The 25,189-nt window shown below is 43.7% G+C and overlaps 1 protein-coding gene across 2 annotated transcripts in view; it reads right to left on the bottom strand.

The window, feature by feature from the left end:
• The window catches only part of LOC127964383 (mitogen-activated protein kinase kinase kinase kinase 4), a 49,904-nt gene that overhangs the window by 17,301 nt on the left and 7,414 nt on the right, over positions 1-25,189 (bottom strand). For both annotated transcript variants that reach the window (XM_052564581.1, XM_052564583.1), the window contains exons 3-17: positions 17,740-17,796; positions 17,492-17,617; positions 13,729-13,839; positions 13,557-13,647; positions 12,998-13,128; positions 12,708-12,762; positions 11,653-11,731; positions 11,395-11,570; positions 11,242-11,314; positions 7,517-7,727; positions 6,519-6,680; positions 5,412-5,498; positions 3,058-3,189; positions 1,493-1,671; positions 58-166 (exon numbers count right to left, since the gene is read on the bottom strand). In XM_052564581.1, the coding sequence (XP_052420541.1) occupies positions 58-166; positions 1,493-1,671; positions 3,058-3,189; positions 5,412-5,498; positions 6,519-6,680; positions 7,517-7,727; positions 11,242-11,314; positions 11,395-11,570; positions 11,653-11,731; positions 12,708-12,762; positions 12,998-13,128; positions 13,557-13,647; positions 13,729-13,839; positions 17,492-17,617; positions 17,740-17,796 (1,779 nt within the window). The remainder of the gene's footprint in view (positions 1-57; positions 167-1,492; positions 1,672-3,057; positions 3,190-5,411; positions 5,499-6,518; positions 6,681-7,516; positions 7,728-11,241; positions 11,315-11,394; positions 11,571-11,652; positions 11,732-12,707; positions 12,763-12,997; positions 13,129-13,556; positions 13,648-13,728; positions 13,840-17,491; positions 17,618-17,739; positions 17,797-25,189) is intronic.

Raw genomic sequence — 25,189 nt, forward strand, 5'->3', positions numbered from 1 at the left:
AGGTAAAGACACCTACTATAACGTGTCCAGCAGGAGCCTGGTGTGTGTGTGTGTCACCTGTCTCATGACCAGCGTGCTGTCTTTGCACGGCGTAGACGAGGCCTCGCTGTCTTGGACAACCATGGTCTTGGCTGCTACCGTCTCTCCATTACTAAGCCTGGACAAGCTGTCAATCACAGAATAATGATCTGAGCTCATTCACTAAGGTTTACTGCACAAGACGCTCACGAAGGCTTTTTCTTCCTCTACATCTTGAATGTGATCAGTGCGGCCTGATGAAGGTCACACATCTGCAGCACATCGCTGTCAAAACGGCTGAGGCCATTGAGCAAAATATTACTAATGCACCTTTATTAAAAGCAATAAAATAACATGGCTATCTGTGAAAAAAAGTGCATAATGTTCATTAAAAATATAATCAATTATGTTGCTTAAACAATTATAAACAAAACAGCAGCATATATGCACAGTTTAATACAGAGGGACAAAAAGCCAATCGCAGAGTATTTCCTTCATTTCAAAACATGAAAGTCTTTATATTTTATCTTTATATTAAGTGTTTATGTTTTGAATTGACATTAATTTTAGGTTCTGAACGGCTTGGTGTCAGTTTGATGTACACAAGTGTGCTCCGCACTGATGCTCTGTCTTTCAGCAGTTACACTCATCCTCAGAGAGAGGTGATGAAGAAAGGCCGATTGGGTGCTAATAGCTGCTAAATGAGGTTGTGATGTCACTGTGTGATAAAGTGTCACAACATCAAATCTAAGCAAGAAATATTTCATATATAAGTTCATTTAGATTTGTTTGTAAAATAAGATGCATAATATAATATTAGATATAAATGTTTTTTGAACACTTACACACTTTGAATGATTACGATTTAAGTTTTTTAAGAGCTAGTAGACTAGTGATACTACACATTTTCATCAGTTAGGCTTTAAGCAGTGTATCAGCAGTGTGTTAGTGTGCTACACTCCAACAAATGTCTGTATGTTAATATGAAATTATTTTCCGTGTTGGTTATTTACCTGCATTTTAAATTACGCATTGTGTTTTCATGTTACAGGGAGATAATGGATAATGTTCTGGAAGATTACTAGTATCTTTTCCATTACAGCGTACTAACTGATCAACAATCGCAGGTACAAGCTACTAACAATTATTCAATCATGATGGAACTGAAGAGTTTCAGACAGCAGCTAACTCCGTTCATGTGATGTGTGTACTGCGAGACATCCATGGTTTCCTCTTTTGGTGCAATTTGGATGGAAAATGTTTGCCTTTTTATTGTCTGCATCCCTTATCAAAAGTTGCCAAATAAATGTTGTTAATGTCTAAATGTGTTACTAGGTGTAGTCATGGCTAAGATGGTGACACTGGCTAAAGAAGGGCTCCTTCATCCCTGATGACGGTGTCTGAAGCACATCTGACGTGTTTGCAGTGGGATGTGGATGTGTTTAACCTGACGAACACCAGAAGCAGTGCTCACCTGGCGCGGGAGTCCTCAGGGCCAGACGTCGAGTCCTCTCCGGCCTCCTGGTCCACCTCCTCGTCGTCCTCGTCATCAGTGGTGCCCGAGTCCTCGCTGGAGGACGAGTAGTCCGTGGCTTTGTGCTGTGGCCGCACGTCCTCCACGGCACGCAGCTCCTTGGCCAGCGCCGTCAGATCCTGCCAAACAGCAGCACTCTCCGTTACACAACACTCAGTGAACACCAGCGTTTCGCTCATAATATAGTGTGGATCGTCATTAAACACTGACCAAACACCGAGCGAACACCGACCGTCTCGCCCGTGATGTAGTGGGGACCGTCATTAAACACCGAGCGAACACCGACCGTATCGCATGTGATGTACTATCTCTACAACTTGTGCTTCAACTTGTCTGCCAGTGCAACAACAAGATGCATATTATTTGTAAACACAAACACCATACAACCCTGTCTAATAAAAGTGACACAAACACAAGTATGGTCAAAAAAGAGAGAGTTATCGAAGCCCTCACCCCGCAGCAAATATCACAATTTTATATTTATATATGAATGTCAAGAGCTAAGAAGTGCATGTATTTATATAGACTACACTACACACAAATAATATACAATTAAATTATGCTAATTTTAAATGTATTGTGTAGGATAGGTATAAAAATATAGGCTTTTAATAATCTTTCAGTGCGCAAAACCATGATAATATGAAACGCTTCAAAACAGAGCGCACAAAGCGCGTATGCACATCGCTGGTGCAGAATGATGTGCTCAAAGGAACATGGAGTCACAGTGTGCTGCGCTGCTCAAGTGCACATTTAAAAGTACGTGCAGCCCGCCTCGATCTGCAGCCAGGTGCTTCTCCAAAACAGCCAGAAATGACAGGCATTGTGAACGTCAGACTTCTAATCATTTTTGTTTCGTTTCATCTCGTCAACGAAAACTCAAAAACGTCTCGTCATGTTTTAGTCACATTAATTCATTTTTAGCTAGTCATCGTCACGTTATCGTCTTAAAAAAAAGGTGCGTCAACGAAATCATTTTGTTATTGTCATCGTTGACGAAAACAACATTGGTCTGTCTTTAAGAATAAGAACAAAGATGCAAATAAAGAGTAGTTTAATGAAGAGCAGCGAGTGATTGAGTCTTCTCTTTTAATGTTTGAAGAACATTCAGACAGATCTGGATTAAGAGATGCTTGTTTGTGAGTTTTGCTACATCTATATTTTTTAATTGTTTAATTATTTTAAAATTAATAGTGTACATATTTGCTTAAAATCGATTCTCTATTTTCATTTTCGAAACATTTTTTTGGGTTGGTCCGATCGATTGTGCAATCGATTTTCAAACTAAAAGTAGCAGCCCTATTATAGACATTTCTCACAGTAATGTACTTTATTGGGAGAAGCAGCAGTCGTCCAGAAGAGAAACACAAATAAAGATCATTTGAGATCTCTGATCAATATTAGGAGCATCAGGATCCTGGAAGATGACTTGATGAAGACCTCCAATTCAAACAACACTGACATGGTTCCACTTCTTTACCTGAGTGTGTGTGTAAAGGGCTCACCTGCGGGTCACTGCTGCTGCTGCCGTTGGAGAAGGGCTCTGTTGCTCGCGGAGGGACAGCTGGAGGCTGCTTCTGCAGGACTGCTGCGGTCTGAGGAGAGCCCTGCACACTCCTGCGGTGACGCTCGTCCACCTGCACACACACACACACACACACCTCAATAACCAGAGCCAGACATACTGTCATCCAGCTGTTTCTAGTAAAGAGGTCAACTTCTTTCTGCACTCTATGAATCACAAAGCTAAAAAAAATATATAATTTCACTACTGTAGAAAAATGACTAATTTCACCTGCATCTCAAATGGCCTGAGGATGAGTACATTAACAGCAGAGTTTAATTTTTGGCTGAACTATACTAAGACTATACCCTTTACTAAGAACTAAGCTGTTTCACTGTTCAGAAACTGGTAACTTTCTACAGTCACGTTCACAAGTTCTCTATTAATGTTAGTAAAGGGTTAGCAACCCTGTGTGCTTCTTAACTCTTGTGCATTGTTCAAACTCACTACCCTTTCTTTATGATGAAAACATCCACCTAATTAAACCGCTGTAAAACTGTATCAGAGAAATCTTTTTTTTTTCTTTATGTTTGCATAAATCTATTAATCAACCTCAGTCCTGATCAAAACTACCAAACTTAAAAAAAATAAAATAAAAAAACATTTGGTAGTTTTTTTGTTTATTGCTGATTTCATAAATGTACAAAACTAAACTAAACAAAAAGACTTATTTTCAATATAAAAAGTGATAGTGGACTGGATATTTTTATGGTGTCATGGCTTTGCAATCAAAAAATGGAAGTCAATGGGGCAAAAACAGCCACAAACAGTAAATGAGGGAGAAAAAATGTAAATCTAATGCTGCACAAAAACTAAAAATGCATCAAAGCCAATCTTGTTACTAATCTTTGACATGCCCAAGATTGTGATAAAAGGTAAAAAAATATCCAGTACATAATCACTTTTAAATTGAAAATAAGTCATTTTGTGTGTGTTTTCCCCCCAAATCAGTGACATCATTTATAAACTTGGTAATTAAAGAGTTAAAATCTTGGATTTTTTTAAATCTGGTAGTTTTGATCAGGACTGAGGTTGATAGATTTATGCAAAGAAATTTAGAAACAATATTTATCTGATACATTTTTACAGCAGTTTAATTTAGTGGATGTTTTCATCCACGAACATAACAGAAGGGTAGTGAATTTGCCCACAGTGTACCGCTGATTTTTTTTTTAATTTCAAAGCATTTTCCCAAAATATGTGTCAAAATAAGATTTGTCACCATAAACCATTCCACTGAAACACAAAGAGAGTCTAAAATAAGACTCAAATGTATCCCCTAGTGGACGAACATGTATGATATACATGACATCCTCAGACAGAATACTGCTTTAACCCAAAATAAATCATATGAGGCTTCATTTGTTCTGCAGTGAGTGTCAGACACGAGCTCTGTGTGTGTGTGTGTGTGTGTGTGTGTCTCACCAGTAACATGGCCTGCTCGTGAAGCAGCTCTGTGTGTGTGTGTGTGTTTGTGTGTGTGTGTGTGTGTGTGTGTGTGTGTGTGTGTGTGTGTGTGTGTGTGTGTGTGTCTCACCAGTAGCATGGCCTGCTCGTGAAGCAGCTCTCTCTCTGTGTGTGTGTGTGTGTGTGTGTGTGTGTCTCTCACCAGTAACATGGCCTGCTCGTGAAGCAGCTCTGTGTGTGTGTGTGTGTGTGTGTGTGTGTGTCTCTCACCAGTAGCATGGCCTGCTCGTGAAGCAGCTCTCTCTCTCTCTGTGTGTGTGTGTGTGTGTGTGTGTGTGTGTGTCTCACCAGTAACATGGCCTGCTCGTGAAGCAGCTCTCTGTGTGTGTGTGTGTGTGTGTGTGTGTCTCTCACCAGTAACATGGCCTGCTCGTGAAGCAGCTCTCTCTGTGTGTGTGTGTGTGTGTGTGTGTGTGTGTGTGTGTGTGTGTCTCTCACCAGTAACATGGCCTGCTCGTGAAGCAGCTCTCTCTCTGTGTGTGTGTGTGTGTGTGTGTGTGTGTGTGTGTGTGTGTGTCTCACCAGTAACATGGCCTGCTCGTGAAGCAGCTCTCTCTCTGTGTGTGTGTCTGTGTGTGTGTGTGTGTGTGTGTGTGTCTCTCACCAGTAACATGGCCTGCTCGTGAAGCAGCTCTGTGTGTGTGTGTGTGTGTGTGTGTGTGTGTGTGTCTCACCAGTAACATGGCCTGCTCGTGAAGCAGCTCTCTCTCTGTGTGTCTGTGTGTGTGTGTGTGTGTGTGTGTGTGTGTCTCACCAGTAACATGGCCTGCTCTTGAAGCAGCTCTCTCTCTGTGTGTGTGTGTGTGTGTGTGTGTGTGTGTCTCTCACCAGTAACATGGCCTGCTCGTGAAGCAGCTGCTGCTGCAGGATCTCCAGGTGCCTCTGCTCCTCCTCCAGCTGCCGGCGGATGTACTCCTGCCACACACACACACACACACACACACACACACACACACAGGTGAGCTCCAGACCCACACACTCCAGCGCTCAGGCTGAAGGACAGTGGGGTAAAACAGAGCTCATATTTGCACATATTTGACATGTGATCGTACAACTATCTATCGTCTCGGGTTTCATCGAGTAATGACATCTCACACACGCCTCCGTAAACCCAGTGTACGCACACACACACACACACACGTGACCTGGACCAGTCTCTGAATACATAATCTCTAAAAAAAAAAAAAATCTAAATATTGAGAAAATCATCTTTAAAGTTGTTCAGATGAAGTTCTTAGCAATGCGTATTACTAATCAAAAGTTAGTCAGCCCCACCGAGCGTCACAGCTCATTTATCTGAAGATGTGTAAGGGCCACAACGAAGCAAACTGGCCCCGGTCTGAACGTTATGTGTTTAGATATTCCCACAAAATACACACCGTACAGCTCTGTCACCCTCGTGTCCTTCCAAACCCACAGGACCTTCATCGAACTTCAGAAACACATGGAGATATTTCTGATGAACAGAGTTCATGCTAACGAGAGCAACACTGAGAGGAGAGGTTAGTCTCGCTGCCTCTGGTGAAGATCTCCAGATCTCAGCTAGCTCATCCGCGCCAGGCGTGTTATAAACGCTCTCACACGTTTATTATTTCAACATTCTGGGAGGAAGAGGTTTAAACAGCCAGAGGAAACACATGACGTGACCAGGTGTAAACACGTGATACCAGCGGTTCAACACTAATCTTATTAATTCTACAACAATTCAGAAATCTCCTGGATTCATCAGATTATTTTCATTTGTGCTCTGAAGATGAATGAAAGGGATGAGTACCTCATGTTCATTTTTGTGTGAGCGATTCCTTCAAGGTAAGAACTAAAGCCAGTGTTTGTCTGAACACTAGTCTGTGACTGTGACAGCTAAACGGATTACACTGAAAGAGTCACATGAATAAGAGAAGTGCCTGACATGCTATGTGACTGTCTCTGCTTCACCTGCTCGCGGTCAGCCCTCCTCTTCTCCTCCTCAGCTCTTCGGCGCTCCTCTTCCTCCTTGCGTCTCCTCTCCAGCTCCTCCAGACGTCTCTTCTCCTCCTGCTCTCTCCTCCTCTGCTCTCGCTCCTGCTGCCTCCTCATCTCTCGCTCTCGTCTCTGTTGCTGCAGGACACAAGACCAACACACGGTTCAACACTACACACACTGGTGCAGTATAGCACGCTCAGGTCAGGTTCAGACTGTGTAAGACTACCACATTGTGAAATATTTTTATAATTATGCGACCTGTACTTTCTGAAGATGATTTTTGGATTGCACAGACTAACACTGTGTCCTAACACACACAACAGAATTCCTGCCACAAGCCACCCGTGTGTCCACACCAGACGCCACAGAACCAATCAGAAGTGTGTGTGGGCGGAGCCTCTCTGGAAGCACACTGCACTAAACCAAAGGGATCATTTTATAATCTAACTCAGAAATATGAAACTTTTTAACATTATTAAATGCACATTCTAAGTGTCTGATAAGATCTTTGTTGTGGATTGCACTCATTGGTTCACATCAAGTTCCCAGTTTTAGCATCCATTTGCTTACATTTATTTTCAAGATCTGAGTTTAATCTGATGTTGTTTTCAGTACGGCTATAAGGTTACACAAAATTATAATTAAACCCATATTAGAGGCGTTTAACTTTGAATAAAGCACATAAATCACCCGAAATGATCTACTACTGTCATCTAGTTTGCATGTTGTTGTTCTAGCTGTGACGATGCTTCTAGTTAGGACAAAAACTCAAATTAACATGGAAAAGATAGCTTTCATGGCGTGTCGTTAGGACACAGTCGCAGATCTCTGTCTGACCTATCCTTTGCTATGGCATACTGAGCATGTGTTGGTGCAGGATCAGATGAGACATGTTCTGTGAGTTCAGCAGTGTATTGTAGTGGTGTATACAGTAGTTCCTAACAGCAGGATGAGTGTGTATGGTCACACACCTCCTCCAGACGCCTCCTCTGCTCCTTCTGCTGCTCGATGCGCTTCTGTCGCTCGGCCAGCAGCTGACGCTTGTACTCCTCCTGCTCGCGGAGCTGCTGTTCCTGGAGGAGCTGCTGGCGTCTCAGAGCCTCCGAGCGCTCCTTATTCTCCTGCTGCAGACGGATGAAGTCTCGCCGCAGAGTCGACTCGCCCGGCACGTTCACGATGGAGCTGTCACACACACAGTTACACACCTTTCAAGGGGTCATGAACTGAAAAACCCAAATTACCTTGATCTTTTGACATATAAAAGGTCATTTTAGTAAAACAACATTCTGTAACATTCTTGTTAGTCTAAAACAGCTTATATTAAACCCACAGATTCTACAACACTGCCTGTGTAGCCCCACCCACCGATTCTACAACACTGCCTGCGTAGCCCCACCCACCGATTCTGCATCACTGCCTGCGTAGCCCCACCCACCGATTCTACATCACTGCCTGCGTAGCCCCACCCACCGATTCTGCATCACTGCCTGCGTAGCCCCACCCACCGATTCTACATCACTGCCTGCGTAGCCCCACCCACCGATTCTGCATCACTGCCTGCGTAGCCCCACCCACCGATTCTACATCACTGCCTGCGTAGCCCCACCCACCGATTCTGCATCACTGCCTGCGTAGCCCCACCCACCGATTCTACATCACTGCCTGCGTAGCCCCACCCACCGATTCTACATCACTGCCTGCGTAGCCCCACCCACCGATTCTACATCACTGCCCGCGTAGCCCCACCCACCGATTCTACATCACTGCCTGCGTAGCCCCACCCACCGATTCTACATCACTGCCCGTGTAGCCCCACCCACCGATTCTACATCACTGCCTGCGTAGCCCCACCCACCGATTCTACATCACTGCCTGCGTAGCCCCACCCACCGATTCTACATCACTGCCTGCGTAGCCCCACCCACCGATTCTACATCACTGCCCGTGTAGCCCCACCCACCGATTCTACATCACTGCCTGCGTAGCCCCACCCACCGATTCTACATCACTGCCTGCGTAGCCCCACCCACCGATTCTACATCACTGCCTGCGTAGCCCCACCCACCGATTCTACATCACTGCCCGTGTAGCCCCACCCACCGATTCTACAACACTATTTAGCCCCACCCACCGATTCTACATCACTGACTATTTAGCCCCACCCACCGATTCTACATCACTGACTATTTAGCCCCACCCACCGATTCTACATCACTGCCTGTGTAGCCCCACCCACCGATTCTACATCACTGCCTGTGTAGCCCCACCCACCGATTCTACATCACTGGCTGTGTAGCCCCACCCACCGATTCTACATCACTGGCTGTGTAGCCCCACCCACCGATTCTACATCACTGCCTGTGTAGCCCCACCCACCGATTCTACATCACTGCCTGTGTAGCCCCACCCACCGATTCTACATCACTGACTATTTAGCCCCACCCACAGATTCTACAACACTGACTGTTTAGCCCCACCCACAGATTCTACAACACTGTTTAGCCCCACCCACAGATTCCAAAACACTGACTATTTAGCCCCACCCACAGATTCCAAAACACTGACTATTTAGCCCCACCCACAGATTCTACAACACTGACTGTTTAGCCCCACCCACAGATTCCAAAACAATGACTATTTAGCCCCACCCACAGATTCTACAACACTGACTGTTTAGCCCCACCCACAGATTCCAAAACAATGACTATTTAGCCCCACCCACAGATTCTACAGCACTGCCTGTTTAGCCCCACCCACAGATTCTACAACGCTGACTGTTTAGCCCCACCCACCGATTCTACAGCACTGCCTGTTTAGCCCCACCCACCGATTCTACAACGCTGACTGTTTAGCCCCACCCACCGATTCTACAACACCTGACTGTTTAGCCCCACCCACCGATTCTGCATCACTGCCTGTTTAGCCCCACCCACCGATTCTACAGCACTGCCTGTTTAGCCCCACCCACCGATTCTACAACACCTGACTGTTTAGCCCCACCCACCGATTCTACAACACCTGACTGTTTAGCCCCACCCACCGATTCTGCATCACTGCCTGTTTAGCCCCACCCACCGATTCTACAGCACTGCCTGTTTAGCCCCACCCACCGATTCTACAACGCTGCCTGTTTAGCCCCACCCACCGATTCTACAGCACTGCCTGTTTAGCCCCACCCACAGATTCTACAACACCTGACTGTTTAGCCCCACCCACCGATTCTACAACACCTGACTGTTTAGCCCCACCCACCGATTCTACAACACCTGACTGTTTAGCCCCACCCACCGATTCTGCATCACTGCCTGTTTAGCCCCACCCACCGATTCTACAGCACTGCCTGTTTAGCCCCACCCACCGATTCTACAACGCTGCCTGTTTAGCCCCACCCACCGATTCTACAGCACTGCCTGTTTAGCCCTACCCACAGATTCTACAACACTTGACTGTTTAGCCCCACCCACAGATTCTACAACACTTGACTGTTTAGCCCCACCCACAGATTCTACAGCACTTGACTGTTTAGCTCCACCCACAGATTCTACAACACTTGACTGTTTAGCCCCACCCACATTATTCTACCTCGGTGAGTATGTGTGTCTTGTGTTCTGTAGCAATGTCTCTAGTGTAAGTTAAAGGGGGGGGTGAAATGCTCATTTTCACTCAATATCCTGTTAATCTTGAGTACCTATAGAGTAGTACTGCATCCTTCATAACTCCAAAAAGTATTTAGTTTTATTATATTCATAAGAGAAAGATAGTCTGTACCGATTTTTCCCGGCAAAACACGAGCGCCTGGAGGCGTGACGTGTGGGCGGAGCTAAAGAATCACTAACAGCGCTGTTGTTTCCTCTCTCGTGAGAAGTCATGTAGTGAAGTTTTTAACTATGTTACTGATAAAATCGTCTGAGTAGCACTAACAACATTAGTGCGAATGCTAACGTGTGTACAAACTGTTTGTGCGTCTGTGAGGAAGAGATGCGTTTCTCTGAAAATAACTGCACACCTTAGAATGATGTTCAGCCAATCAGATTAAAGCATTCAACGGCCCCCTGTTATAAGTGTTTTTAACCTAAATCACATCAGCTCCATCTGTGGAGGATGTTGTTTGTCAAACACACAACTATTAGCCAATCACAGCAGTGGTGTTCACTTTAGTCTTCAATCCTCCACAGCAGCTCAAACAGAGAACAGACTATTCTTAATCGGGTTTTTGATGCAAGGAATCTTTATAATGTTATAAGTGGACCTCAGAGAACTACAAAATAAAAAACACTAATTCAGTTTATGATCCCTGTAACAAAATACACCCAATACAATCAAATAAAACCACAGAAATCCAGATAAACGACTCTTCCAGCCTTCCTCACAAAGAGCAACTTCTAACCGAAGTAAAAACTAAGAAGAAAACTATTTACGTTCCCTATGAACCTGTTCTTAAAAGCGGAGATGTTCTTGTGTTTTGCTCAGTTTCTCTGTGTCTGACCCGTCACACTGCTGAGTCTGTGGCTGCTCGATGTGAGATCAAGGAGATAAAGAGAGGTGTGACACTCTTCTGGGTTTGTTGAAGACTCTGTCTGTGTCTTCAGACTCTGTGTGCTGGTGTGAATGAGTCGAGGCCCGCTGCCCTTGCTCCTGGACGTCCTCTCACCACACACACAGAAGAGAGACAGTGTGTGTGTGTGTGTGTGTGTACCTGGGCTCTCCCTCCTGCTCCTGAGCCTCCTCCTCCTCTTCCTCGCTGCCGCTGTACTCGTACTCGGTCTCGTCTGCGGCGGAGCACAGGCGGTCAGTCACTCATCAGCACACGCGTGAGGTCAGGTGAGGTCAGGTGTGGTGTGGTCAGTACCTCGCTCTCCTCGTTTCTTGCGGCAGCGGTCCAGGTGGTCCTTCAGCTGGATGCGCACCTGTCTCTCGTTGGGCTGGTCTCTGATGAAGGGGTGCTTCAGCAGCTGGTCGGTGGGTGGACGCTGCGTGTAGTTCTTCACCAGACAGCCCTCGATGAAGCTGAAGAACTTCTTAGACCTGTGAAGCACAGCAGAGCGAGTCCTCAGCCCTGACCTTTCACCCTCCACAGTAACTGCCCGCAGCAGATGAAGCTACTGACCATTTCTTGGACTTGAGTCTGGGCGGAGGATTTCTGGGTATGAGAAAGAGCGCTCGCATGGGATGCATATCGCACAACGCTGCAAAACACCAACACACTCTATCAAACACAAGCGTATCATGACATCCAGTATACTCCAGCTTCAGCAGCAGAGACGTCACAATAAAGAGGTCATGACATGAGAAACATCATTTCCCTTCATCTCTGTACACGTCCTGCAAGTTTCAGAACTCAAAATGTCCTCATCATCAATAAAAAACATGTAATAACACAGCTGGTTTTGGATCTGAGGGACATGGTGATGTCATCTGGGCTCAGTGGCTAAACACGCCTCCAGAGCAAGACACCGACCAATAGTCATCTTCTCACCATAGCCCCGCCCACTGGTGTTCAGTCGCTAACGGCTCTGCAAGCGTCACGTCACGTCTTTCTGACACAGTCCAGAGCTGGAGTCTGTCGTCAGGACAAACGCAGTGAAACAACATTCACTCGGTTTAAACGGTTCCACCACGTCTTTATATCTGAAAGATCCCAGCGTCAGGAGCAAGTGGATGGGTTGTGATCGTGGTGGAGAGTTTTGTTTAGTAATGGAGTCTCAGTGTCATGAAGAGACACAAAGAAACAGTTCTTGAAAGATGAAGCAGCTCTAGATCTGACTGCAGCTGCCACAAACAGTGATTTCATAATGCTTCATCTGGAAATGACCATTTTATTTTGATCATGTAGTCAAAAACACTCACCGTGAGGGGGTGTTGAAACAGTTTTCTATGCAGTGATGTTAGCCAATCATAACACTGAGAAAATTTAAAGGACACGCCCCTTTTAGAGCGGGTCAGAATGAGCATTAAAAACAATCATTCCCCAGATATTTATTTGTAATTCTGCGTAAAAAGCTTTATTAACATGATAAGTAAACCTAAAAATAAATCCATGTCATGACCCCTTTAACGGTTCTCTTTCATAATGAGGACAAGAGCTGCTTTCTTTCTGTTTTCTATTTTCATCTTGAGATGAACGGATCTAGTGAAATGAAGGTGTGTGAGGACAGTACTCACGAGGAGCGCCCTCGGCCATCTCTATAGCAGTGATCCCACAGGACCACAGGTCACTCTGAAACACAGCACAGCAGAGCGTCAGTCACACACACACACACACACACTCACACACACACACAGACAGACACAGACACAGACACTCTCACACACACACACACACACTCACACACACACACACACACACACACACACACACACACACTCACACGCACACACACACAGACACACACACACACACACTCTCTCACACACACACACACACACTCTCACACACACACAGCAGCTCTCACCCTGTAGTCGTACGTGGCGTCTGGGTTCTCGTCGCAGGCGATCACCTCCGGAGCCATCCAGTACGGCGTCCCGATGAAGGTGTTCCTGCGGCCCACGGTTCGATCCAGCTGAGCGCTCACACCGAAGTCCACTGCAGAGGAACGAGAGAGAGACTGAAACACTGCTGACACACACCTGCTCCATCACCACAGAAGAAGAGATCACGTCACTGATAAATGTGTGCTCAGTCTACACTCAGAAATAACGGAATATAACAGACTGATGTTTATTCCCACAACAGTCATTAGTGTGTGTGTGTTTACACTGAATACACACATGAGAGGAGGCTGGCACTGATGCAAGAGAGAGGTTTAACTCCCTTTAACCCTTTCACACCGCGCTCAGTGTTACTCTACACTGTGGCCAGACACTACTCCGCTGGATTAGATGTGGACTGTCAGAGATTTCCCTGACTGAACACAGAACACACGTCCCAGCAGCAGTAAGTGTTTTCCTGATGAATTTGTTGAAAGAAGAGTATTGTGCTCTTGTTTGACAGCAGGATCTCCAGCAGCTCACCTAGCTTGACCTCGGCGTTCTCCGTCAGGAGCACGTTCTGGCCCTTGATGTCTCTGTGGATGACGTGATGAGCGTGCAGGTGAGCCAGACCCTGCCGAGAGAAAGCACAGGTGTGTGAGAGACAGCACAGCTTCAATGCAGCATCAGTGTGTGTGTGAACCTGGCTTCATACCCTGAGGATTTCTCTGGAGATGTATGCTATCCAGTCTTCCTTCAGAGTATTCCCTTTAGTGTTCTTCACCAGATCTGTGATCGAACCGGCTCCACAGAACTCCATCACCAGCTGCAAGAGAGATGCACTGCTTTACTGGACACACACACACACACACATATATAAATGTCTATAGACCCAGAACACAGAACTGAAGACACACAGTGTCAAACACAGCTATCATCTTGACGCTGACAGTGATAAAGCACAACCCGACTCTCTCTGAACATCACATGCACAGGGGAGTGTCTCATAGTCATACATCATAGTCTCGTTCTCCAGATAGTATAAACGTGTGATCTTCTGATTATAACTGAAGCAGTCCTGCAGGAATCCACTGAGAACGCATTAAGATCCTGTGTTTCACCGCACTGACTAAAACAGACTTCTTTATGATTGGTCATTAACAGACCATCACCACTCCTTCAGGTCTTTTCTTCATTTCTAAAACTTTTTTTCTAATTAAATTTTTTGTTAGACTAACTTTTTTTTACCCAACCTACTACATGCGATCTGATCAGTTGTTCAGGGTCACCGGGAGGATCTGGAGGGCCAAGGTGGAGCAGATGGCTCAGGTGATCGAGGAGATGGTCCTCACTGAAGAACACGAGATTCAGGGGTCCGGCTGGATCCAGATCCAACTCCTCATATACCTAAACCTACCCGTCTCCACCCCCTGATGTGGATACAACCACGCCCCTGGATCTTGTGTTCTGCAGTGAGGGCTACTGGCGACTGAGACAGAGGCAGGGATTCGGAAGTGGAGCCGGAGCGACAGAGGAATGAGGATGAGCCTGACAGAGCCAAAGAAGTGGAGTCCCAAGACAACGGATGGTCGATGACAGACCAAGGCAGAGCCCGGCGGAGAGGAGGGAGTTGAAGCCACTGGGCTGACGGGCCAAGGCAGAGTCTGGAGTCAGAGTCTGGAGGCAGAGAAAACTGTGGAGCCACTGGGCCGACGCGCCAAGAGACTGGAGGCAGTGTACGGGACTCAGAGACTGGAGGCAGAGTCTGGAGGCAGAGACTGGAGGCAGAGTATGGGACTCAGAGACTGGAGGCAGAGTATGGGACTCAGAGACTGGAGGCAGAGTATGGAGGCAGAGTCTGGAGGCAGAGTATGGAGGCAGAGTATGGGACTCAGAGTCTGGAGGCAGAGACTGGAGGCAGAGTCTGGGGGCAGAGACTGGGACTCAGATACTGGACGCAGAGTCTGGAGGCAGAGACTGGGACTCAGAGACTGGAGGCAGAGACTGGGACTCAGAGACTGGAGGCAGAGACTGGAGGCAGAGACTGGAGGCAGAGACTGGGACTCAGAGACTGGAGGCAGAGACTGGAGGCAGAGACTGGGACTCAGAGACTGGAGGCAGAGACTGGAGGCAGAGACTGGGACTCAGAGACTGGAGGCAGAGGAAAAGGTATTCTCCAACCATGATGATGGGAGGGAGGGTGGGCACTTCAGAGCCTCCGGGCTCTCAGGGCTGGTGAGCACTGCCCACACACACCAGATCGAGACTCCCAGCCCCGGGAGGACGTCAGACAGGGGAATGATAGGGCTGGAAGACAGTTCAGGGCAGACTGGTAGTAGGTCCGAGGAAAGTGGGAGTAGAATGAGCATGTCCAAATATTTATCTGCCTTCTAGTCTATAAGGTAACCTTCAAAGTCCAGCAGTCCCAGATACACAATAAGCTCCATTTTGGCTCCATGCAGTGAGGTGATGGCGGGCTGGGCTCTGGATCCAGATGCTCTCCAGACACCGGATGATCGCCTCCCTCCAGTTCAGACCAGTGGTGTCAGGGAGGTCAGTGGGCCGATCCAGAACAGTGAGATCAGCGCAGTGAGTGTGTGTGTGTGTGTGTGTGTGCTCTTCTTTTTGTGACATATCAGGACACAACTCTGTATAATGTCATGGGTATGACACAGGTATTACAAGGAGAGGGTGACTTATGAGGACATAACCCATGTCCTCATTTTTCAAAACGCTTATAAATCATACAGAATGAGTTTTTTTGAGAAAGTAAAAATGCACAAAGTTTCGTGTGAGGGTTAGGTTTAGGGGTAAGGTCGATAGAATATACAGTTTCTACATTATAAAAACCATTACACCTATGGGATGAACACACTTTACACAAAAACAAACGAGTGTGTGTGTGAGTCAGGGATGGAAATTATCTTTGTCCACTGGCCACTGTGTCAGATGGATTTCTAAATCTACCACCAATCAATGTTTTTACCAACCACTTTCTTGTTTTTAACGGACAATGAGTAACTGCATGTGAAAATTAATACTACAAGATCTACAATACTTAAGCAGTTCATTTAATCTCAAGTCTCAGTGAAATTTTGACATATTCTCTTTCAGTGATGCTCAGATGTTGTCTATCTAGGCAGCTTATAGGTTTAGAAACAGCCGACTCTTGCAGAAGCAGCTCATTCTCAGCTCTGTAGCACAACCAATGATACACTGCACTCAACTCTTCTAATGCACAGAAACATTTTTACCACATTCTAAACTGTTTTCCTACGCATTAATAATGCTGTATTAAATTCACTAGTATTTGTATGTGTAAGTGGAAGGTTTTTTGTTTTTTTGTGGTCGAGGGAACACTCCACCTGTTCAACACTATCACTAAAAGAAATCTCGCCTCGCAAACTTTTACGCCATTGACAAACGAACACACAGCATTTTCATCGTTTTTACGCGTCTCGTCACGCCAGAGCTGTCAAACACGTGTAGCCATACAATGTTGTTTCTACATAATAACTTACAAACCTCTACGGACACCTTGGCAATCGCCATTGGCTAGTAATTATTTTAGTTTACTCGCCAGTCAGTCAAGCTTTATAATAATCAAGTATCATTTAAGAATAGAGCTTTAGTAATTAGAAGTAAACTTGATAACCTGATTTGCTGAAATCAAAACAGGGACGTAATCGTCTGACGGAGAGTCAGATAGTGTTTGCGAGTGAAAATATCTGTGCTAAACTTAGCCTCCAACTAACATACTGGCGAGTAAAATCAGACAATGTATTAGCCATTGGCTAATATTAGACATCATTTAGTAGCCAGAAGGAAGATTTATTGTTATTTACCCTCCACGGTGGCCTTACCGCCACAACACAAACTCACCCGCATTTGGCTGGTGGCGGGTGCTAATTTCCATCCCTGGTGTGAATGTGTGTGTGTGTGTGTGTGCGCGCATGTGTGTGAGTGAGTGTGTGTGCGCGTGTGTGTGTGTGCGCATGTGTGTGAGTGTGTGTGTGTGCGCGCATGTGTGTAAGTGAATGTGAATGTGTGTGTGTGTGTGTGTGTGTGTGTGTGTGCGCATGTGTGTGTGTGTGTGGGTGCGCATGTGTGTGTGTGGGTGTGTATGCGCGCATGTGTGTGTGTGTGTGTGTGTGTGTGTGTATGTATGCGCGCATGTGTGTGAGTGAGTGTGTGTGTGTGTGTGCGCGTGTGTGTGCGCGCATGTGTGTGAGTGAGTGTGTGTGTGTGTGTGTGAGTGTGTGTGTGTGTGTGTGTGCGCGCATGTGTGTGAGTGAGTGAGTGTGTGTGTGTGCGCGTGTGTGTGTGCGCGCATGTGTGTGAGTGAGTGTGTGTGTGTGTGTGTGAGTGTGTGTGTGTGTGTGTGTGCGCGCATGTGTGTGAGTGAGTGAGTGTGTGTGTGTGCGCGTGTGTGTGCGCGCATGTGTGTGAGTGAGTGTGTGTGTGTGTGAGAAACTGACCCACAGCTGGTCGTCGTGTCCTGGAGGACTCTTCTTGATGAATGCACCGTAATACGTGGCGATGTTTCTGTGATGAGAGTATTTCTTCAGCATGTTAATCTCCAGCTTAATCTCCTCTTCTTCATCCTGAGCACACACACACACACACACACACAGCAGGAGTTTGTCTGAGTACAGATGTGCAGTACTTCCTGTTGTTCATTGATTCACTGGTTTTGTTGGACACACTGTGAGCTGTGTGCACTTACTTCAGTCACGTCCATGACTTTGATGGCCGCCAGCTGCCCGGTTTTGACATGTCGACCCTGATCAGAAACACAGAGCAAATCAGTTAGAAAGAAGCAGATGAATGGATGACAGCAGGGTCAGTGCCGCTGTATGTGAACGGACAGGAGTTCTCTTCACTGTGAACAGCCCTGATCCTGATCCTGATCCTGAGCCTCGACTCTGACCTCATGTGCTTCAGACAAACTCACAAACAGCTTCGGTGTGTTCTCATCAGCGGCTCAGGCTGATCTGCTCAAACCAAATGAACAGCTTCGAGAGCAGAGATAACGTTAAGAATAGCTCACATCCATGAGGCGGAGGAAAGAACCACAAATATAAAAACAGCAGCAGCACAAAACAACTCACTGACACTAATGGAAGAACAATCACAACTTCACAGGACTGTGTGTTATTTATCAACTCAACAGAACTTTCTTGTCCTTTCTGCAGGTTTCACACACCTTTATGTCTATTTGTCTTTCACACTGTCAGCTGTCTTCTTTTACCCATGTTTCTGGTGTAAATGATGAGCAGTGAGGTTAAACGACATCAGATCTGAACTGATATACAGCAGAAACTAACGAGTGTCACTCTTATTTCCCTCTTCAGTACTGTTTACAGTTTTCAACTCAATTCAATTCAATTTTATTTGTATAGCGTGCAAAGCAACTTTACAGAAAATTAAGTTTCTACAATATTTAGTAGAAGCTTATAAGTGGTGACTGTCAGTTTGTGTGCATTTGACAGGATTTTACAGATGAACATTATTACACAGATTCAGGGTCATCTGAGGTCCTCTGAGGGTCAGCATCATCTCTTCTCAGGTGTTCTGGATCCAGACTGGAGCTTGTGTAAATCCTAGTTACCTAGTTCACCAAGCATTACTTGAATGCTTGTTGAAAGAGATGTGTTTTTAATCTAGATTTAAACAGAGAGAGTGTGTCTGAACCCCGAATATTATCAGGAAGGCTATTCCAGAGTTTGGGAGCCAAATGTGAGAAAGTTCTGCTTTGAAAGGATCTGTACTGTTTAAAGTTCTCTATAAATGTATATGGCATGTTCTGATGATGACGGGGTGTGTTAGCTGCTAAACTAGCATGGACTCATCATAACAGGCTGATTTCTTCAGAAGACTCAGCTCTGCTAGTCAAACTACAGACAGCATTGATTCACTCAGGTTTAGCATCCCCTGCCATGACAAATCCACTAGCTGTGACATTTCTACACAAATTCAGCCTTACTGCTGGTCAGAAACTCTTTCTGTCAAATCTCCGTTCTCCAATATCAGTTCTGGGTGGGGATTTTATACTCAATAAAACCAGCACTTTAACATGTGCAACAGTCATCATCAGAAGTATGGTGTGTGTTAACCTAGGCGTGTGTGTTACCCTAAGCGTTTCAAAGAGATTTGAGAACAAGACCTTTCTACTCTATTTCAGATGACCAGTGTTCATACATCTCACACATGCACCAACATTCTGAGGGGCGGTGGCCCAAACCAAAAAAGGGGCACTGCGGTGTGGGTGCTTGTTACAAATATACAAATTAAAAGAGACTGCACTGGAACCACCCATCATTTCTGCAAGACTGTGAAAGGAGAAACACACGGGAGCAGTGGAAGGCACACATTTACTCTAAAAACTTTTTTTGGGGCTTGTCAAAGTACAATTTTAACATAACAGATGTAATGGTTTTTACACCAAAGCAGGTTAAACTTATCCAGGTCTAAAATATTTATGATACATATAGGTGATTTAGCAACATAAAAACCCATGCAAATCCTTTAGCTAAATATTAGCTTGAACTGGTTATCAAAAGTGGTTATTAAAAATGGAGTCAGCATTTTATTTGACCCCACCATAAGGCACTGTGGTTCAGTTAAAGCTCTAAATTATAAACTGGTATTTTAATGTGATATTACTGGTTTAGTTTATCATATAAACATATATTGTAGTTTATTTGATAGGGACAGTGTACACATGCACCAAATCCTTCTCTGATAAGAACCAGAACATGCTTTTCATCACATTATAATCAGATATATCTCACCTGTAGTCACTGATGTCCAACAAACTCTCGGTTTAGTCTGGTCTTAGGAAGGATACAACTTTAGTCTTCAACATAAGGTTTCAGAAATGCAAACAATTAAATATTGAAATGTAAACATAATTTGGTTGGTTTTATGTTGTTAAAGTTAACTTTATAAAAATAAATATGACGGTTTGAGAAAGGAAATTATTCAATTAGTTTTTTAATTATTAAATATTTCACATTGGTTTGAATCAGATTTGGTCAGATGGTCATTTTACACCCAGATGGTGCATCTTACCCACTGCCTCAATTAGGGTCAACTTACCCCTAACCCCGGGCAAACTGAGCCCAGGGAACACTTCTTTAAGAAGCCATATTTTAAGAACTCTTTGTAATGGATACATTCTGATCATTTAAAATGATAGGAATAGATTCATTAGACTGGGATAGATACTTTGATTATACTTCTGCATCATCTTAACTCATCTGAAGATGGCTGATCTTACCCCATTCTCACCTATAAGCATTAGACATTTAATTCAATATTTTACAGCACAAATCTATAGTATATACTAATAAACAACTAATTTAGAACTATTTATAGGCCTACTATCAATATGGTTTTAATTAAATGTGTTATAGATTACTAGTACCAAGACAAGGGTTTATAAAGTGAGAAATATACTTAAATACAAGAATTAAAGTGTGACAAACTGCTAAATATGCTACATGATGATTTACTGGCTGGCTTGTATTCATGTTTGCAATGTTGACCTGTCTTTAGCAACCTCCCTTCTGTTATTTACTGTATACTAGATCTGATCGTGTACAATAATTTGATTAGACATTCTAATTCTAAGACCATGGATATGAGAGAAAATCATTACTGACAAATACAAAAACAAACTAACATATGACTAATTCAGTGAACCATAAACTTTATTATTATAAAAGCCAGCGGGCAAAGCATTACAGTGGTCAATTCGAGAAAAGACAAACGTATTGATCAGCTTTTCAGCCACTGAAAACGGGACGCAGTCTTGCAATGTTTCTAAGGTGAAGAAATGATACTTTAACCGTGTTCTGAACATGAGGACCAAAAGTTAAGTTTGAATCAAATATCACCCCCAGATGTTTTTATTTTGCTTTAAACTCCATAATAGACCCATCCATTTTAAGTTTAAAATTCTAGCTTTACGTATTTGATGGGGTGAACCAATCAGCATAACCTCAGTCTTGTCACTGTTGAGACAAAGAACATTTTGAGACAACCATATTTTTACCTCCAATATGCAATGTTCAAGAAAGGCAGCAGCCGAATTATCACCAGGTTTAGAGTGAATATAAGACAAACTTAAGACCAAGGGATCTTAAAAATTGCCCAAGGGGAAAAATGTAAATACATCTGAACCCTGATGAACACCAAACTACACTGAGCCAATATTGGACCTGTAACCACCCAGGGACACAACCTGCCTACGAACTGATAGATAAGACTGGAACCAATTTAAAGCAGTGTCAGTAATGCCAAAAACTTTTTCCAGTCGAGAGAGTAAAAGAGCATGGTCTACAGTGTCAAAGGCTGTGCTGAGATCGAGTAAAATCAGGATTGACAGAGAGCCAGAGTCAGCAGAAATTAACAAATCATTGGAGACTTGTTTAACTGTGTCAATACGTCATAAATAGAACAAGGCATCAGTTTGATGTAGGGTTTAGTTGAGTCGCGCCGCGTCCGGTGTAGAGTTACGCCCGTTTCACGCATACTTATATGCGTATTTTTTTACGCACCCGTGTTAATTAGTGGTGTAACGATACGCGTATTCGTATTGAACCGTTCGGTACGAGGCTTTCGGTTTGGTACGCGGTACGCGGTACGCATTATGTACCGAACGGTTCGTTGGACTTATTAATTATATATAAAAAATTGTGAAATATAATGATATGCGTTCAACAAGGTAGCCCAATAACCCAAACAACGTAACAGGCAACGAAGAAAGAAAAAAGAAGAAAAAAAACACCAGCTTATATGTTTATGTTAGGCTACTCAGTCAGGCGCTCGCTCACTCAGTATGCGCTGAGTGAGCGAGCAGTTCATGCACGGTACGCGGTGGCCAATGCGTTTAACAGACCAGAAGTAGAAGATCCTCCAATAACCAACAGGTCTGGTGTTTGGGTGCACTTTGGATTCCCTGTAAGCTATAATGGTGATGGCAAGAGAGTGGTGGATAAAAAAACAACTGTATGTCGCATAGAGCTGCACGATTAATCGTTAAAAGATCGCGATCTCGATTCAGACACCCTCTCGATCTCATTTCTAAAAGACAACGATTCCCCGAGTCTGTTAAACCTTTGACAAAGTCTTACCAGATCATTCAAATCCGTGCGCGCACTGCCGCTGACACAGAGAGAGCTCTTACCATGTTTGGTTAAGAAACATCTTCACAAACAGTCTTTTCAACTACACAGTATTATATCTGTCTTACAGTCATTTATATTATCACAGAAATACTGGGATAAAGTTTATAGTTTAAATATAAACATTGATGTCTATATGGCAGCGATCAAAATATAACAAATCCCCTTTTGAAAGTACTGCGCTTTAAATAACGTTTGTGTCGATTGCATTGTTTCACCAATAGGTGGCGACAAGTGTCTTAATTTATTTGTCAATGAATTAATTTTTCATTCAAGAGAATCGTTCAAAAACGCTGATTCATCCAGAAATGAAACAAGTGTAGTAGGTTTATGAGTGAGTCGTTGAATCAGTGATCTAAACAACTTTTTCATCATTCTAATATTAAAAAAACTGGGGTTTTAAATATATTATATATACACTACCAGTCAAAAGTTTTTGAACCATAAGATGTGTAATGTTTTTTCTGCTCACCAAACTATATTTATCTGATCCAAAGTACAGCAAAAACAGTAAAGTTTTGAAATATTTTTACCATTTAAAATAACTGCTTTCACTTGAATGTATTTTAACATGTAATTTATTTCTGTGGTGTGCAGCTGTATTTTCAGCATCATTCCTCCAGTCTTCAGTGTCACATGATCTTCAGAAATCAGAATAATATGCTGTTTTGCCGTTCAAAAAAAAACATTATTATTATTATTATTATTATTATTATTATTATTATTATTATGTTGAAAACAGATGAGTAGATTTTTTTCAGGTTTCTTTGATAGAAAGTTCAGAAGAACAATAATTGTGTGTAATAGAAATATTTTGTTATAAATGTCTTTGTCACACTTGATCAATTTAAAGAATCCTTGCAAAATAAAATAATTAATTTACTTGTGATAATGATAATGTTAATAGTAATAATAATAATAAAGAATCGTAGGAGAATCGTGATCTCTATATGAGATCAAAAAATCGTGATTCTCAATTTATCCAGAATCGTGCAGCCCTAATGTCGCATCTGCTACATGACAATAGGGTACACCAGCGGGAATACACAAAAAAAAAAAAAAACAGCAAAATACTTGAAACATGTCAACTCATTTATCACCTTAGTGTGTCAGTATCTGGGAAAAGACGAAAAAAAAGGAGAAACATACACGCAACAAACTATCCCCGCAGCATTTAGACAGACATTTCCAACTGACTCAAACAGGGCAAAAGGCATCACCGCGGCGAATGGTAGGCTATATTTACGTTACATTTACATTATAGCCGTGGATATGAGACCTTACTATTTACCATTCATTCTATCATCACCATTGTAGCTTACAGGGAATCCAAAGTGCACCCAAACACCAGACCTGTTGGTTATTGGAGGATCTTCTATTTCTGGTCTGTTAAATGCATTAGACATTTTGCCTTCATTGCGTGCTGAGTGAGCGAGTGCCTTAGGGGCCGTTCACATATCGTGCCTAAAAACACTTGGAAAACGCTAAGCGCGTCTTTCTCCTCCTTTCCAAAGCGCTCGGGCAGAAGCGCTCATGAGGCGTCTGTCTTTGCTAAGCAACAATGACGTGCTCTCTCCATGAAGACGCGGATATTTCAGCAAAGGATAAATGGATTTGCAGCTCTAAAAATCACTTGCAGTAGCTCTGCTACTAAATTTATTTCAAAATGGCAATCCATATACAACTATGATCAGCTGTTCCTTCATCTTGGCTGAGTTTTCAACGTTGTTACGGGAAAGGATGAAGCTGATTGGCTAGTTCTTGTCACATGACCCGCGGTGCGCTTGCGGCATTCTGAAAAGTTGAGATGTTTTAACATTGTATCTAAAACGTACCGAACCGTGACATCAGTGAATCGTATCGAACCGAACCATGAATTTTGTGAACCGTTACACCCCTAATGTTAACGGATTCCAGCGTTCACCCTGCACGCGGTTGCGGTCCGTCAGTGCGTTCCAGGAGCAGTGCGTCTGCAGCAGTGCAGAGATCGTTTACGTATCGAGTCTATTTGTGCTGTGCTGCATGCGCTGAATTAAAGTCACATTGTTCGCAGTACAAATGAACATGGATCGACACGGAAATAAAGTCATTTCACAATAAATGTATACTAATCGAAGCCTACTGTGTTTCACACGCAAAACATGGGTTTTGGATTGATTTAAAACAATAAAAAGAGCAACTTTAGAGAAACAAGGCAACATTATATATGCACTTTTATAGAGGCTGAAAAACAAAGTTATTTAAGACCCGTTGGATTGCGTGTAATAAAGATTTGATTTTTTTAATTTTTTATTATAACTGTTTGTGATATCCTGACAAGAAAATTAGGCTAATGTTGTTTAAATGTGTTGCAGCTTGTTTCAGCAACTTATTATAAAAACCTTGCAGTCAAATGCATGAGTAATACGTTTGTTTATATTTGTATTTAAATATGTCTATGAAAGATTGTTACTGTACTGTGATGAAAGATATATATATATATTTTTAATAATGGACAAATGTTGTGTTTTGTGGCTTAGACCGATACGGATCAGTAGCGGACTGCAAACGCGTGCTTCAGCACCACACACATTACACACTCGGACTGCAGACGCACTGCTGACGGAGTATGTGTGAAACAGGCGTTACAATCAGGGTCGTGTAGGAAAGGTCGGATCCAACAGCAGCTTTATTCTAACAAAGAGCATAGTCAGACAGGCAAAGGTTGTATACCAGCAAACAGTGTCCAGAGGGCAAGGAAAGACAATAATCCAAACAGGCAACCAATAAAGGCAAGCAGCAAAAGATCAAAGGCGAGATAAACAGGCTAGGGTCAGAACAACAAGACTACAAAACAGTACAGTACAAGTACAAGGCTTAACAATAATCAACAAAGTGTGTGTGGATGTGTGTAACTGAGACTGATTAGGTGATGAGAGACAGGTGATTGCAAATGATGAATCTTGGCAAAGGATTATGGGAAATGTAGTCGAAGGTGAAGTGGCA

The sequence above is a fragment of the Carassius gibelio genome, chromosome B9 (genome assembly GCF_023724105.1).
Source record: "Carassius gibelio isolate Cgi1373 ecotype wild population from Czech Republic chromosome B9, carGib1.2-hapl.c, whole genome shotgun sequence".
Taxonomy (NCBI): Eukaryota; Metazoa; Chordata; class Actinopteri; order Cypriniformes; family Cyprinidae; genus Carassius; species Carassius gibelio.